Source organism: Cyprinus carpio, chromosome B3 (genome assembly GCF_018340385.1).
Source record: "Cyprinus carpio isolate SPL01 chromosome B3, ASM1834038v1, whole genome shotgun sequence".
Classification (NCBI taxonomy): Eukaryota; Metazoa; Chordata; class Actinopteri; order Cypriniformes; family Cyprinidae; genus Cyprinus; species Cyprinus carpio.
Genome location: NC_056599.1, coordinates 26049259 through 26065054, shown reverse-complemented (window position 1 = coordinate 26065054; position 15796 = coordinate 26049259). Strand labels below are relative to the sequence as shown.

The following is a 15796-nucleotide window of genomic DNA, read 5'->3' as shown; positions in this document are numbered from 1 at the left end:
CGTCCTCTTTTGGAAGGCCAAATAAAGTAGTTTCGAAACACACAGCGTCTCCACAACATGGCGGAGGCAGCAAGAGTAAGAATAAAAGTTACGCCTTCTTTTTTTTGCATGAACATTTGGGCAGTGTTATGCAAATCTTCCCACATCTTGACATAGACATGTGGGGGCGTTTAAACGAGCCGTTTTAGCAAGGTGTGGTTAACTCTTAACTTTGATAAATAATATCTCTTTGGAATTGAGACTTTAGTCTTTGCAACATTACAGATCTTCTTTATGCACCAAGAGCTTGTAACACTCCAAAGAGAAAGGAAACATTTAAATCGCATCATGTGACCCCTTTAATGCGCATTAAAAAAGACGTGACTTTGCAATGGGACAGAATGAAACTGGACAAACCAACGGACCAATCTCATTGCACAGCATCTGAAATGCTAGTTTTGACATAATATGCTTGAGCAAAGTCTCGTCAAAGTGCTTTGTTATAATTAACTCCCACAACTGCATTCCCAAACAGCAGACTCCAAAAATAAAATAACATGACCAGGACATGAGTACATCTGCGCACTCTGAAGCATGTAATTTATTGTATACAAAAAAGATTATATACCGTGCCAACTGCAGCATATAAAATTGTCTCTTTTCATCTCTTATTGCTTCTTTTCACCCAATATCACTGCTAAACCTATCCCATTCTCTTCTCTTCCCCCAACTTCACATTCACTTCAAAATCCAATATCTTATCTTTCATCTCTTCTTGTCTCTTCTCTGCTGGTTTCTTCTCATTTCTTCTTGTTTCACTGCTCTTCTTTGGTTTTCACTGCTCCTTCTCATCTCATCTCATCTCATCTTATTTCTCATCTTTTTATTGCATCTTTTCTCTGCTCATCTCATGCATTTTCCTCTTGTCTTTTGTTATCTGTTCTCATCTTTTTACTGTTTCTTTTGTCTTCTGCTCAGCTCATCATATCTCCTCTCTTCTCTCATCACTTCTCAATGGTGTCATCATCTCTCGTCTCATTTCATCTCATCATCTCCTTCATTCCTGCATTAATATCATGCTCCACCATCTCCTGACCCTCTCCAGTACTCAGAGTCAACAATAGGCGGCTTCACCAGACACATACACTCACTGACACACACACATTGACCTGGAAGCGTCCCAGCCAGTCAGGGATGACTGCAGAGGAACAACAAGAACATTCTTGAGGCTCTAAAACAAATAGACGTGCGACCAGCTGCAGAGTCATTGTGATGTGGTGTGTGTTCCCATGGCGAGGGGTGTCAAGGGAAAGTCCCTCGGCCCCGGGCGTCAGGTTCAGGGTTGCCGCTGGAATGGAAGGAATGTGTTTGAATGAGCAGATAGTGAGTCTGGTGATTCGAAGTGATTTGTATACTTTTTTTTTCTTCAGTTCATTTTAACTTCATTTTCTCAACCCTCCCTCAGATGGACCCGGTGCAGAAGGCTGTGATAAACCATACGTTTGGTGTTCCTCAGTCCCTGAAGAAAAAACAGGTCATCTCATGCAATATCTGCCACCTGCGCTTCAACTCCACGGTTAGTGTGTAGTGTGTGTGTGTTTTACCCTCCGCATTTGTGATGACGGACAATGAACATCACGCTTGATGGGTAAAATCTGTTTCATCCCTTACGGCATTTATCTATTTTCTTTCTTTCTTTCTTTCTTTCTTTCGTTTTCTCACTTTGTCTTTGATAATGTGAAATTATCACAGTCCCTTTAACATCTCTCTTTCTCTCTCTCTCTCTCTCTCTCTCTCTCTCTCTCTCTCTCTCTCAAACACACACACAAGCACACACACATTTAACTAGTTAAATGGTACTTCCCATTGACTTCAATTTTATTATTGTAATTACTGCAGACTTACTGTAACCCAATCCCTATTAAGCAATATAAGGCACTATATTGAATACAGTATAGCACAGCCTTAAGTCTCTCATTGCTTACATAAAATTGGTGCTACATAAAATAAAGGACAGACATTTTCATTAAAATATTTTATTGAAATATGTTCACCCCAAAATGAAAATTCTGTCATTATTTGCACTTCTGTGTAGTTCCCAACCCAAATGCTGTTTTTTTCCATTGAGCACAAAATAATTTTTCTTCATACAATTATTTTGCATACAACAACATTTCATGGTGATCATGGCTGTTAAGCACCAAATAGCACTGTAATAGTGAATCATATGACTAGTTTGCTATATTTTGAATCATATGTTAGCTTTGAGAGAAAAACTGACCAAAATGTAGGTCGCTGAAAATCTTCCCCTCAGCTGCAGCTCATTCACATTTAGTTGTAACACACAAGACACCTTTATTGGATCTCAAGATGTGTCCCAATGAAATTTCCCAGTGAGGTTCAGGAATACAACTACAAAAATTCACCCTGTTCCTCAATCAAAGCTATTATATTAGCTAGGAAGACTTGAAATACAATGTGTCATAAGAACTACTTTCATGGAAACAGTCTTAACAGTCAAAATCACCTCAGCCCTTATCCATTTTTTGTTTGTTTGATGGCAAATAAAAGATTTGTGCGGGTTTAGAGTACAGCTTTTTATGTATGTTTATTATATATAAATAACATGATCCAGGCAGCTTTAACAGTCTTTGTTGTTTCTGGCAAGTCCAGTGCTGCGTTGGACAGCATGTTTGAGTGGAGAGAAGATCCTCGCAACTGAGATGATGTGCATTAAAAATGAAAGCATGCTCATGTCCATTGCCAGATTCATGCTGCTTATGTTGTAATAAAGAGTAATGTCCCACTCACATTTAGTGTCTGTCAGCCTCTGGGTGACACTTGATCAGTTTCAGGGCAGTTTGCAAGAATTTTGATGACTGTATTTTCATTTTTGGGGGTACTGTCCTGTCACTCTATTGCTTCTGTTTTTTTCAAATGTGTATTGTATATACACATACACATATATATAGAGAGAGAGAGAGAGAAAGAGAGAGAGAGAGAGAGAGAGAGAGAGAGAGAGAGAGATTGTTTCTTCAGACTTTTTTCTGCTATTTTGTCCCACATTCACACAAAATATTGTACATGACTTTAGTCATGAAAATGAACCTGTGCACCTAATCCTTGTGTATTTGTATGTTTCTGAAAGCTGTGGAAAAACTATTGAATAGGATGTAATTTGTAGTTCTGCTGTTTAGTTTTCACTGCTGTTAAAGGTATTTTTAGCCCAGATATATTCTGATAGAGAAGCCCAACAAAGTTTGCTCAGTCAGACGTCTGAAAGCCTATCAATTGCTCATTAGTTTCCCACTGCTTGTGGTTTACCATATCTATCTCTCCGTCTGTCTCTCTGTCTTTTTGTTTTTCTGTTAGCCTGTCTGTCTGTTTCCTCTTGTCTCATTTTACTCTCTCTATTCTAACATTCTCTTATAAGCTGGTAGAAATATTAAATAGCTGGTTGAAACTGTGAAAGATTATTACAATTTACAATGTTTTCTATTGTTTTTATGTAAAATGTAATTTATTCCTGTGATGCAAAGCTGAATGTTCAGCATCATTACTCCAGTGTTCAGTGTTTCTCTGCTCAAGAAACATTTCTTATCACTGTTGAAAATGTTTTTGTTTTTTTTGGAAACTGTGGTAATTGTTTTCAAGATTCTTCAACAAGTAAAAAGTTCAAAAGAACAGCTTTTATTTGAAACAGAAATCTTTTGTGACACGATTAATTGTAGTATATACAGTATATGTATACACCTATCAGGCATAACTTTATAACCACTGACAGGTGAAGAGAATATCTCTTCATCATGGCACCTGTTAGTGGGTGGCATATATTAGGCAGCAACTGAACATTTTGTCCTCAAAGTTAATGTGTTAGAAGCAGGAGAAATGGGCAAGCGTAAAAATTTGAGCGTGTTTGGCTAGATGACTATGTCAGAGCATCTCCAGAACTGCAGCACTTGTGGGGAGTTCCTGGTCTGTGAGGCAGTGTGATGCTTTGTGCAGTGTTCTGCTGGACAATCCTTGGGTTCTGCCATCCATGTGGATGTTACTTTGATCACCACCTACCTAAGCATTGTTGCAGACCATGCACACCCTTTCATGGAAACAGTATTCCCTGGTGGCCGTGGCCTCTTTTAGTGGGATAATGCACCCTGCCACAAAGGAAAAATGGTCCAGGAATCGTTTGAGGAGCACAACGAGTTTGAGGTGTTGACTTGAGCTCTAAATTCCCCAGATGTCAATCTAATCAAGCATCGGTGGGATGTGCTAAATAAAGAAGTCTGATCTATGGAGGCCCCACATCACCACTTACAGGACTTTAAGGATCTGCTGCTAACATCTTGGTGCCAAATACCACAGCACACCTTCAGGGGCCTAGTGGAGTCCCTGCCTCAACGGCTCTGGGCTGTTTTGGCAAGAAGAGGGGACCAACACAATATTAGGAAGGTGGTCATAATGTTATGCCAGATTGGTGTATATATGTGTATGCACACATAGTTGTGTGTGTATGTATGTGTGTGTGTGTGTGTGTGTGTGTGTGTGTGTGTGTGTGTGTGTGAGCAGGAGTGTGTGTGAACATCCTTCCTCCTCATCTGTTCTGAGCAGACAGTGTTGTCAACTCCGTCCCTGGATGAGGGTCATCTGCTAAATACTTAAGAGGATTTGAGCGGGTTTATTACTCCCTCTGGACCCACAGACTCATTTCTGCGCTGATATTAGCCCGAGATTTGTTTGATGAACTGGATGTTAGCTTTGATTTGCAAGTTGAAAAACTTTAACCAACTGCCATTCCATTTGCAATTTAAAATGTTACTGCTATGCTTTTTAAACAACGTTATTGTCATTTTCAAATCAATTTCAGTTTTTAAAATTACTTCGGTATGCAGTAAGGGATTCACAGCTCAGCATGTCAACAGCTCATTTTCGCTTTAATTACAGTACATGCTGAATTATTACCGCACAGAAATCTGGATTATGGCAATAGATGATTGCAGGAGTCTAGAAAAAATTTTGTTTTTGGCTTGAAGAGGTGTTGTACTGTGTGTCTTTGAATACATCACAATGCCAATCATTATCTCTCACACTCACACACTACATTTATCAACAGTGTAATTATAAAGTGTGTTTCAGTTGACACCTGCAATTGTAATTTGGGCCCTCTGCTGGGCATTTACTCTTATCACCTTAATCCATACTGTGTGTGTGTGTGTGTGTGTGTGTGTGTGTGTGTGTGTGTGTGTGTGTGTGTGTGTGGGGGTGTGTGTGTGTGTGTGTGTGAGAGAGTGTGTGTGTGCATAGAAGCAAATACACTCAAACATACAGTGCCCTCCATAAGTATTGGATCAGTAAAGACAAACAAAACTACAGAGTTTGCTGTGGAGTCAAGAAATCTGTAAATATGATTAAAAGATGAATATGAGACAAAACTACAGAATGTCTCATTTTATTATTGGTTGCACAAACAACCATAGATGTTTTACCAGCTAAGAAATCAGCACTTTTAGAGTTCATCCCCACTATCTGATGTGAGCATCATAAGTATTGGAACAGCTGCCTCACAGGTCTTTCTAAGTGTTCAGCTGTGTCCTGTTGCATTAATTCTTCAGGAATTAAAAACACAGGGATTGTGTCGTATCAGTTATATCCATTTGCTTCTGCATTCTAAGTCTTGCATTCATGATGACACACACAAACCAGGATGAAGACGAGGAAGCCGACTCTGAAAGAAAAGCAAGCAATTTTGGATGCTAAAGGAAAAGAGGAAGTCAATTAGAAGTAAAGGAAAACAAAGGGCATGGAGAAATCAAGAGTTTGAAACTACCGGCGACATCAGCAACCACGATGACCTGATCGGGCTGAGAAAAACAACAGTAGTTTTCAGACAAATCATAAAAGCTGTGAAAATGAACCCTAAAATACATGTCTGTAAAAACACCACAACCTCCAGAAAGCTGCGGTGGAGCTCTGACAATCTACAGTCCACAGGAGAATTTGACACAGAATTACAGAAGCTACAGCAAGATGCAAACCTCTGACCAGCAGCAAAAATAGAAAGATTCTTCACAAATTTGAGCCAGTAGAGTTTTGGAAGTTGATGGACCGATGAGACGCGTCCCCGCCAGATTAACCTTTATCTAAGTGATTGGAAAAGCAAAAGTGTGGAGGACAAAAGGGAACTGGCAAATTTGATCCTAAGCATACAACCTCATCTGTAAAGCTTGGTGGAGGTGGTGTCATGGCATGGGCATGCATGGCTGTCTCTAGAACAGGACCTCTTAATTTTAATGATGACTTGAAATGTATGATGATGACAATAGCAGAATGAATTTGGAAGGGTACAAAATCATCTTGGCTACCAATATTCAAGAAAATGCCACCAAACTCATTAGAAAGCACTTCATATTGGATCAGGACAATGACCCAAAACACCCTCTCAGTTCAGGCAAGGACTTTAAAAGAAATGGAAAGTTCTACTGATATGTATGTTATGTTGGTCTCTGAATTTGTTTTTTTTTTGCATTTATTTTTGTTTTTTGTAAATATTGTAATAGTCTGTTTGCATAATAAAAAAACAAAAAAAAAAAAAAGAAATGTAAAGTCTTAGATTGCCCAAATCAATCTCCAGATTTAAATCTGATTGAACATGAATTTCACCAGCTGAAGAGGAGACTAAAGACAGAAACTATGTCTATGGGTTAAAAACTCAAATCTCCTACATCAAACAATGGGAAAAGCATTTCAAAGGATGAGACCAAGAGTCTGGTGATGTCTGTGGGTTGCAGGCTCACTGCTCTGATTGCATGCAAGGGATCTGCAACTAAATATTAGCTTTTAAATCTTTTACATCTGCCTTAAATTCAACTGTTCCAATACTTATGCTCACATCAAATAGTGAGATGAACTCTAAAAGTGTTGTCCTTTTTATTTGGTAAAACATGTGTGTGTCGAAAGACCTAATAATAAAATGTGACATTCGGTAGTTTTGTCGCCTATTCTTCTTTTTGTGCATATAGTGTTCACTATGAGTTTAGTGGCCAGTGTTTCAAGAGAATCATTTAAATTGGCTTAAATGTAAAACACACACAAACACTACTTGTACTCTGCACAGTGACAATATTCTGTGCATATTTATTTTATATACACTGTTTATTTGCACTTCTGGTTAATGCTAACTGCATTTCATTGGCTCTGTACTTGTACTCTGCACAGTGACAATAAAGTTGAATCTAATCTAATCTAATCTAATATGCATATCTGTTGTCATGTAAACTGTGAGTCAAGAATTTTGACCCACATACTAATTAGTATATGTTTTCCAGATTTAAGAATAATTGTAAAGAGACCAAAACTATGAAATAACATAAAACTGCAATCTATGTAACAATGTTAGTCAAATAATAGTTACAAAAATAAAAAATGTCTTATTTGCTTTTAGCCTCAAAAGCAATACTGCACACCCTGGACTTCTCTCCAACTTTGTGAAGTTCATCCCGGGATGTTTTCAAGATCTCATGTATGCTGGGTACTTCATTAAATATACAAATAAATTTTAGAGTTGTTAGGACATTGAATGTATGGGGAAAAAACAGGATCTTGCTAAACTTCACATAAAATCTCATGACTGGTGTGAATGTCTGCATGTTCCTGTAAATGTGAGAAGTTCTATAAAGGTTTTGTATTCCTTTCACTCTTTCTGTCTTTCTGTAGAATCAGGCTGAAGCTCATTATAAAGGCCATAAACATGCTCGTAAGCTGAAGGCATTAGAGGCTCAGAAGAACAAACAGCAGAGACGACAACTCGACAACACACATCACAACCGAGACAGAGAGAAGGACCGAGAGAGGGACAGGGAGAGAGACAGCAACAGAGTAAAACTGAGCGCTCCGGATCCACTTCCTGCCCTGTTGGATGACACCGCCATGGAGGAAAGTAAGTGAACTCACAGATGATTAGCTGCGCGAGTGGGAGTTTTTGTTACTGCATGAAACATGCCTTGATGCGATTAAAATGTGTTACTGACAACATAAAGTGCATCTGCAACATATTTAACTTCTGTAATCTGACATCTCTCAGAGTGTGTCGAGAATATTCAGCTTCAAATATGGTATTATGACTGTGAGCACACAGGTTATAATATATATATAATATATATAATATATATATATATATATATATATATATATATATATACACTCACCTAAAGGATTATTAGGAACACCTGTTCAATTTCTCATTAATGCAATTATCTAATCAACCAATCATTATGGGCAGTTGCTTCAATGCATTTAGGGGTGTGAGTCCTGGTCAAGACAATCTCCTGAACTCCAAACAGAATGTCAGAATGGTCATTCAAGCTAAAGAAAGGTGCAATTTTGAGCGTGGCATGGTTGTTGGTGCCAGACGGAAAGGGAAAAACATCCAGTATGCGGCAGTCCTGTGGGCGAAAATGTCTTGTTGATGTTAGAGGTCAGAGGAGAATGGGCCGACTGATTCAAGCTGATAGAAGAGCAACTTTGACTGAAATAACCACTCATTACAACCGAGGTATGCAGCAAAGCATTTGTGAAGCCACAACACGCACAACCTTGAGGCGGATGGGCTACCACAGCAGAAGACCCCACCGGGTACCAATCATCTCCACTACAAAATAGGAAAAAAGAGGTTACAATTTGCACGAGCTCACCAAAATTGGACAGTTGAAGACTGGAAAAAATGTTTGCTGTCTGATGAGTCTCGATTTCTGTTGAGACATTCAGATGGTAGAGTCAGAATTTGGCGTAAACAGAATGAGAACATGGATCCATCATGCCTTGTTACCACTGTTCAGGCTGGTGGTGGTGGTGTAATGGTGTGGGGGATGTTTTCTCGTGGCACACTTTAGGCCCCTTAGTGCCAATTGGGCACGTTTAAATGCCACGGCCTACCTGAGCTTTGTTTCTGACCATGTTCATCCCTTTATGACCACCATGTACCCATCCCTCTGATGGCTACTTCCAGCAGGATAATGCACCATGTCACAAAGCTTGAAAACATTTCAAATTGGTTTCTTGAACATGACCAATGAGTTCACTGTACTAAAATGGCCCCCACAGTCACCAGATCTCAACCCAATAGAGCATCTTTGGGATGTGGTGGGAACGGGAGCTTCGTGCCCTGGATGTGCATCCCACAAATCTCCATCAACTGCAAGATGCTATCCTATAAATATGGGCCCAACATTTCTAAAGAATGCTTTCAGCACCTTGTTGAATCAATGCCACGTAGAATTAAGGCAGTTCTGAAGGCTGAAAGGGGGTCAAACACAGTATTAGTATGGTGTTCCTAATAATCCTTTAGGTGAGTGTATATATATTACTCTTCATAAAACAACTTGATAACATTAAATGCAAAGAGTGAAAATCTGGGCCAGAAATACAAGTGTTAGTTTGTGACTGCCTCAAGAATGTCTGGAGAAAACAAAGACAACTTTTTGTTAAGATCATGTACTTTTTACTTTTGTCATTTTGTTTTAATATGCTTTTTAGAAGAATCTTGCATTTAGCTTGCCTGTAGTTCCTTCACTGCTGTGAATATCCTCCAGTCTTGCTCTTCATGATCTGTCCTGTATATTAAGGGGATTTCATTTCTGACTGAAGGACTTGGGGAAGTACTGTGACACAGAGAGCAGAACAACAAACCAACAGAAGGCTTTGAGCCATCCCTCTCCAATAATCTCTACCTTTTCATCCCTTTTAAACTCTTTCTTTCTTCTCCTCTGCCCAAACTCTATAGAATATGATTTTAAAGGCAACCTGAATATGGGCCCAAGGGATACGATAATGGAAAAAAAAAAAAATGAAAAAAGACGCTTGAGTATGAAAAAGAGAGAGAGAGAGAGAGAGAGAGAGAGAGAGAACAAATGTAAGTGGAAGGATAGGGCAAAAAGATAGAGAGCAAGAACACCAAGCTCATCAAATCACATTTTAATATTCGGCCCCATTCACACAAACACAACAGTGAGAGTAAAATCACAAGTGAAGAAAAGGAGAGATTAGATAAGAGAGAACAAAGAGAGCGAGAGAGAGTTTAAAAGAGGCTACAGAGATGGGCTATTAGAGAATGAGAATAATAACACTAGCAATTTTCAACTCAGTCTCAAAGCTTTTGTGTTTGGATTAGCTCTCATGCACATGCCAACACATTCTTCATACCAGCTATTTGCAAAAATACAAAAATGTACTTGCTGGTGGCTTCTGGGAATGTCTAATCGGTCCTGTAAGCACAATATTTTACATCAGACCCAAAACAAACCAATCTTTAGGATGTATACATTGTTGTGTGGAAAAAACTGCTAATAACAATTTTTTTTTTTGTTTTTTTTTTGACTACTTTTTTTTTAGTTGGACTACTCTAAACTTGACACTGCATCAGATGCATCTGGAGCCACACTGTTAGCATGCTAATTAACCCTATGATTTCATATGTATTAAGGCTGATTTATACTTCTGCGTCGGACCTACGCCGTAGCCTTTAAGCCGTAGGCTATGCATCAGTTTTCTTTTATACTTCTGCGTCGGTGTCCACGTCGATGTGCAGTACACATGCAAACCACTAGTCTGCAGTGTCCACGGGCATGTTGCTGGTGTAACCTGCAGTACCACGACAAAAGCCAAAGAAGAAGTGGCTCATCGGAGAAGCGTTATAGCCATGACGGCGGCAAATAAATATCAAATCATTATTTAAAACTACAAAAAGAGAAAACAATGGAACAGGAGAAGATGGCATTCTTTCCATCTCCACAAGGACTTGTACCACGGCAGATCAACATTGTTTGTCGCGAACAACTACTGATGTATAATGCTATGTAGTATAATAAATGAAAAGACACTTGTTATTTGCTTTGTTTTATTTTATATAAAGAAGGTGTAAAATTAAAATATATTAAAGCCTGTGTTCTTGTGGTCCGTCACACCAAACCCAAGTACATATGAAAGAAAGGGTTCTAGCAGACCAATCACAGTGCTTGTGGTCTGTGTATAACACACACTCCGATCTATTTATAGATACACGTCACGCCACGCCACAGCATTGTTAGGCTATGCGTAGGCTACGCCATAGGTCCGAAGCGACGCAGAAGTATAAATCAGCCTTTACATTTGTTATGTGGCTTCTACATCATTAACAGCTCTTTATATATATATATTTTACTATATGTTTTCTGCCCCCCCGGTGGATCATTTATGCTCTTGAGGATTTATAATAACTTTCAAATATTATTTCCAAAAAGTGCAACTTGCAAAGCATGTTTTGTGCTGTGAAATCTTTGCCTATTCTGATAAAGTAACAGCAAGAATAAAATTAAAATCTTCAAGTAAATTTACATAATGAATATTTGTAAAACATAAAAAATGATTTATTATGTGCACCACAAAATCATCAACTGATTATATATTTTATGTATAAGTTGAGCATTAGACTTTATTTCATTTTCGAATTTTAAAACATAAAAAAAGCACAAATGTCAGGGCACCACCAAAACACTTCTCCTAGGCCCCAATAAATTTTATGTATACTCCCGACAGGTATATACAGGGGATTCAGTAAAAATTAGGACTTTGTGAAAAGTACTGTGACACAGAGAGTAATGATAAAAAAACCAACAGAAGGCTTTGATGCATTGCCCTCTCCAATGAAATATCTCACTTTTTTTATCCCCTTTTAACTTTGATGATATCTTTCTCATCTGTCTCCTCTCGCCCAAACCTATAGAATATCATTTTTTAAAAAGGCAACCATGAATTCCATGGGCCCTAAGGGATACGATAATGGAAAAAAAAAAAATGAAGAAGGAGGGAGTCAGAAACTGCTAAAGACTGAGTCAACTGCTATAAAAAACCCAGCCTGTATGAAAACTCAAGAGAGAGAGAAGGGTAAGGAGAGAGACGAGAGAGACTGCTTCCACGAACAAATGTAAGTGGAACCCTAGGCAAAAAATAGGGAGCAAGAACACCAGCAAGATAAAATCAACATTTTAATATTCGGCTCCCGCCATCATGGTGACCACAACTTGGCAACGATGAGGGGGGAGCGTACAATCAGAAGTGAAGAAAAGGAGAGATTAGATAAGAGAGAACAAAGAGAGCGAGAGAGAGTTTAAAAGAGCTACAGAGATGGAGAATGAGAAGATTAGCGCTTGCAATTTTGTCTCAAAGCTTTTGTGTTTGGATTAGCTCTCATAGCACAGAGCCAACCGATTCTTCCATACCAGCTATTTGCAAAAATACAAAAATGTACTTGCTGGTGGCTTCTGGGAATGTCTAATCGGTCCTGTAAGCACAATATTTGAGTTCAGCTGACCCCAAACTGAGCAGTTTTTAGGATGTATACATTGTTGTGTGGAAAAACTGCTAGTAGCATTGTTTTTTTGTTTTTTTTTTGACTACTTTTTTTTTAGTTGGACTACTCTAAACTTGACACTGCATCAGATGCATCAGGAGCCACAGCAGGTTAGCATGGGTCTGGTTTAACGGTGCCATGTCATAGTAATTAAGGCCTGATGTAGTTCCACTGTGTCTGTTTACCAAGGGCATCAGTCATGCAGCCCTCTGTAGGCTATGCATCAGTTTTTTGGAAGCTTATACTTGCGTTGGTGTCATCACGGAAATGTGCAGGGAGATGCAAACCAGCTGTCTACAGTGTCCACGGGATGTTGCTGGTGTAACCTGCAGTCTCACAGTGCACAAGAGCCACTCAGGTAGAAGTGGCTCATCAGCTTCCAGCTTATGGCCATGAGCGGCGGACAAACTAATATCTAATCATTAAGCCACTTATTGAAAACTAACAAAAAGAGCCAAAACCCGGAACAGGAGAAGATGGGCATTCTTTCCATCACAAGGACTTGTACCACGGCAGCAGATCAACATTGTTGTCCTGAACAACATACCTGATGTATAATGCTATGTAGTAGAATAAAAGTTTGAAGACGCAAGACCCAACAATTTGGTGAGTTTAAGGCCGCTATAATAAGCATCCTGGGCCTCCATAACACCTTAACAGTGGCCACAGTATAATTACACCATGCCCGCCGCATACGGACAGCAGTCATTTCTGCAATAAGGATTCCAAGACCAAGAGTATTCTGGGCACCTAACTGAACACGCTGTTCGATTTTTGGAAGGTTGCACGTTTTTGCTATTAAAAAACACTTTTTCGGCACATGCTAGGACGGAATAGGTCCTGACGCACGACCGCAGAGATAGGAATTTTGGGTTTTCATGAGCTGTATGCCAAAATATCAGTATTAAAGCTCAATATAAAGATGCTGGAAAATATTTCAGTATGTTTTGCAATGAATGTAAAACAGCATATGAAAGTATTTATTTGTGCATCCTTACCATTAAAACCTAATGATCAACTTTTTCACAATATGCTAATTTTTTGAGAAGGACCTGTATGTATTTTGTTATATATATATTTAACATTATTTATACATTTGTAATGTATATAAAAATTAGATTTTGTAACAAACATTAAAATAATATTTTATTAAAGATGTATTTAGACTGAAAACCTATATTTATTTGTTAAATTATCTATTACATTTATATATTATCTATTCATTTGTTTATATTATCTTTATTAAGGGGAAGTTGTGGCCTAGTGGTTAGAGAGTTTGACTCCTAACCCTAAGGTTGTGGGTTTGAGTCTCGGGCCGGCAATACCACGACTGAGGTCCTCTTGATCAAGGCACCGAACCCCAAACTGCTCCCCTGGCGCCGCAGCATAAATTGCTGCCCACTGCTCTGGGTGTGTGTACAATGCAGTATTTTGGTCACTGATGGGTTAACATTCTCATTTAACAGATAACACACTCTTAAACCCAGTGTCGTCTCACACACGTTCACACACACGAGAGCTAATCACTCAGTGGATTTTGAAATGCTCTTATGCTAACGCGAGCACACACACACAGACACACAAATTGAGCTGATTGCATGATGAAATTAGCACTGTTCTGTCATTAAGCTCGCAGCTGCAGGGGCCAATCACAACTCTACAAGCATGTCAGCTGTTATTAACAGCTATAAGATGCCTGAAATGGAAAGGGAGGATGGGAGGGGGGTTCTGGAAATTTCTAAAGGAAGGGGTCCATTTTATAACAGCCATTGAAACACTTTGAATGCTCTTGCTGTCAGATGTCACAGATCCTTTTTTTCATGAGCTTGCTGATGTAGTATGAACAAGTGCGGTTTTTACATTTGCTGAATTATTTTTACAAAGAGAGAGAGTTAAATATAGCCATCATGCTCTATCCTGTTCTCTTCGGTCTCCGTCACTCCATTCTTCCACATCCATCCCCGCATGTTTCACATTGCATGTCTTTGCAAAGAGTGAGCTGTCCAAAACGGAAAGAGTGACTCAGATCATATTAGTCTTTGAAGATCAGTTTTACAAGCCCACTGCAAGACACACACACACACTTCCACAGGGAGATGGGCACCGAGTGTTACCCAAGGCAATTCTCTCCATTTCATTAACTTTCGCACATTTCTCAGGTGTGAAGGCAAACCTCACACACACACACACACACACACACACACACACACGTGTGGTCGCACCCAACCTTCCTTTTCCATTTCCTGCTCTTTTTTCCTTAAACGCTTCATCTGTACCCCCTAAGGAACCCCCTTTTAGGGGAATTGGTATAATCTAAATGTCAATGAGGCACAGAAGGATCAGTCTATCTGATTCCCCAGATGGGGGAATTCAGCAGATCTGTGCACATATCAAAAACGGCCCTATATGTCGCTCCTCACAAACATGTATGCTAAATAAACACTTTCACATGTTTAAATCTTGTGCAACTCAGCAAAACTAAGGCATCACTTCAGCACTCTCTGATAGGTCCTAAATTTACAAACACCTATTACGTGTCACGCAGAAGGGAGTCCTGCCAGGGGAGGTCTCTTACGTAGACTTCATTAGAGTCTGGAATGACTAGTGACTGCTGACATTGATTTGTTATTGTAATTTTTTTCTTCTCCTCTACACTTTTTTCTCAAAATACACCCTATATACAACAAAAAACAAAAATTAAAAAAATATATAACACATGAAAACTAAATAAAAATACCCTTAAAATCAAACATAGAAATATATATATCACACACAACTTACACAAAACTCAGCAGACTTTTTATGTGTGTGTGTGTGTAATTTTAGTGTTTGGTTCTTAAATGTCTTTTGAATTTCAGTAGTTTGTGCGATCGGCCGCCAGTAATTCACAACACTATACATTCTGTGGTCAGCACAAACCATGTTTATCCTTATTTCAGCCTGTGTTTAATGTAGTCTGGGTCATGTTTTATTTTGCCTTGTTCATGTTTTTGAGGATGAAAGCATGTCTAAGCCTGTCCATGTTGTCCTTTGTGTAATTGGCCATTTACATTTATGCATTTGACAGATGCTTTTATCCAAATCACTTTACATTGTATTCAGTCTCTACATTTTTTTCAGTTAATGCATTCCCTGGATAAATATGATGAATTTTCACAATTTTATGTTTTAAGACAGTTTGTAAAGAGGACTATTTCTGTGGCCAACATCAATGGGTTCCAACCCATCAAATATGGGTTGAAAATTGTTATTTCTAGTTGACATTTTTAGGTTTGTTTAGATGGTAAAAACATGGTATTAACTGTTCTGTGTGCTCCTGGTTTGATTTCTCACTGCCCTGGCTGCTATGGCCCTTATCTTCTTTTTTAACAGAATGGATCAAATACAAGGACACAGCACTTGAGATTCAAAGGCAGACTTACTGTAAATAAATGGTCA

General features: G+C 38.8%; 1 protein-coding gene across 8 annotated transcripts in view; it reads left to right on the top strand.

Moving 5' to 3' along the window:
* Positions 1–15796, top strand: part of LOC109055398 (zinc finger protein 385D-like) — a 97306-nt gene that overhangs the window by 75861 nt on the left and 5649 nt on the right. For 4 of the 8 annotated variants that reach the window (XM_042720459.1, XM_042720460.1, XM_042720461.1 and 1 more), the window contains 3 exons: positions 1445–1555; positions 7418–7495; positions 7690–7912. In XM_042720459.1, the coding sequence (XP_042576393.1) occupies positions 1445–1555; positions 7418–7495; positions 7690–7912 (412 nt within the window). The remainder of the gene's footprint in view (positions 1–1444; positions 1556–7417; positions 7496–7689; positions 7913–15796) is intronic. The other 4 variants (XM_042720462.1, XM_042720463.1, XM_042720466.1 and 1 more) reach the window with 2 other exon arrangements.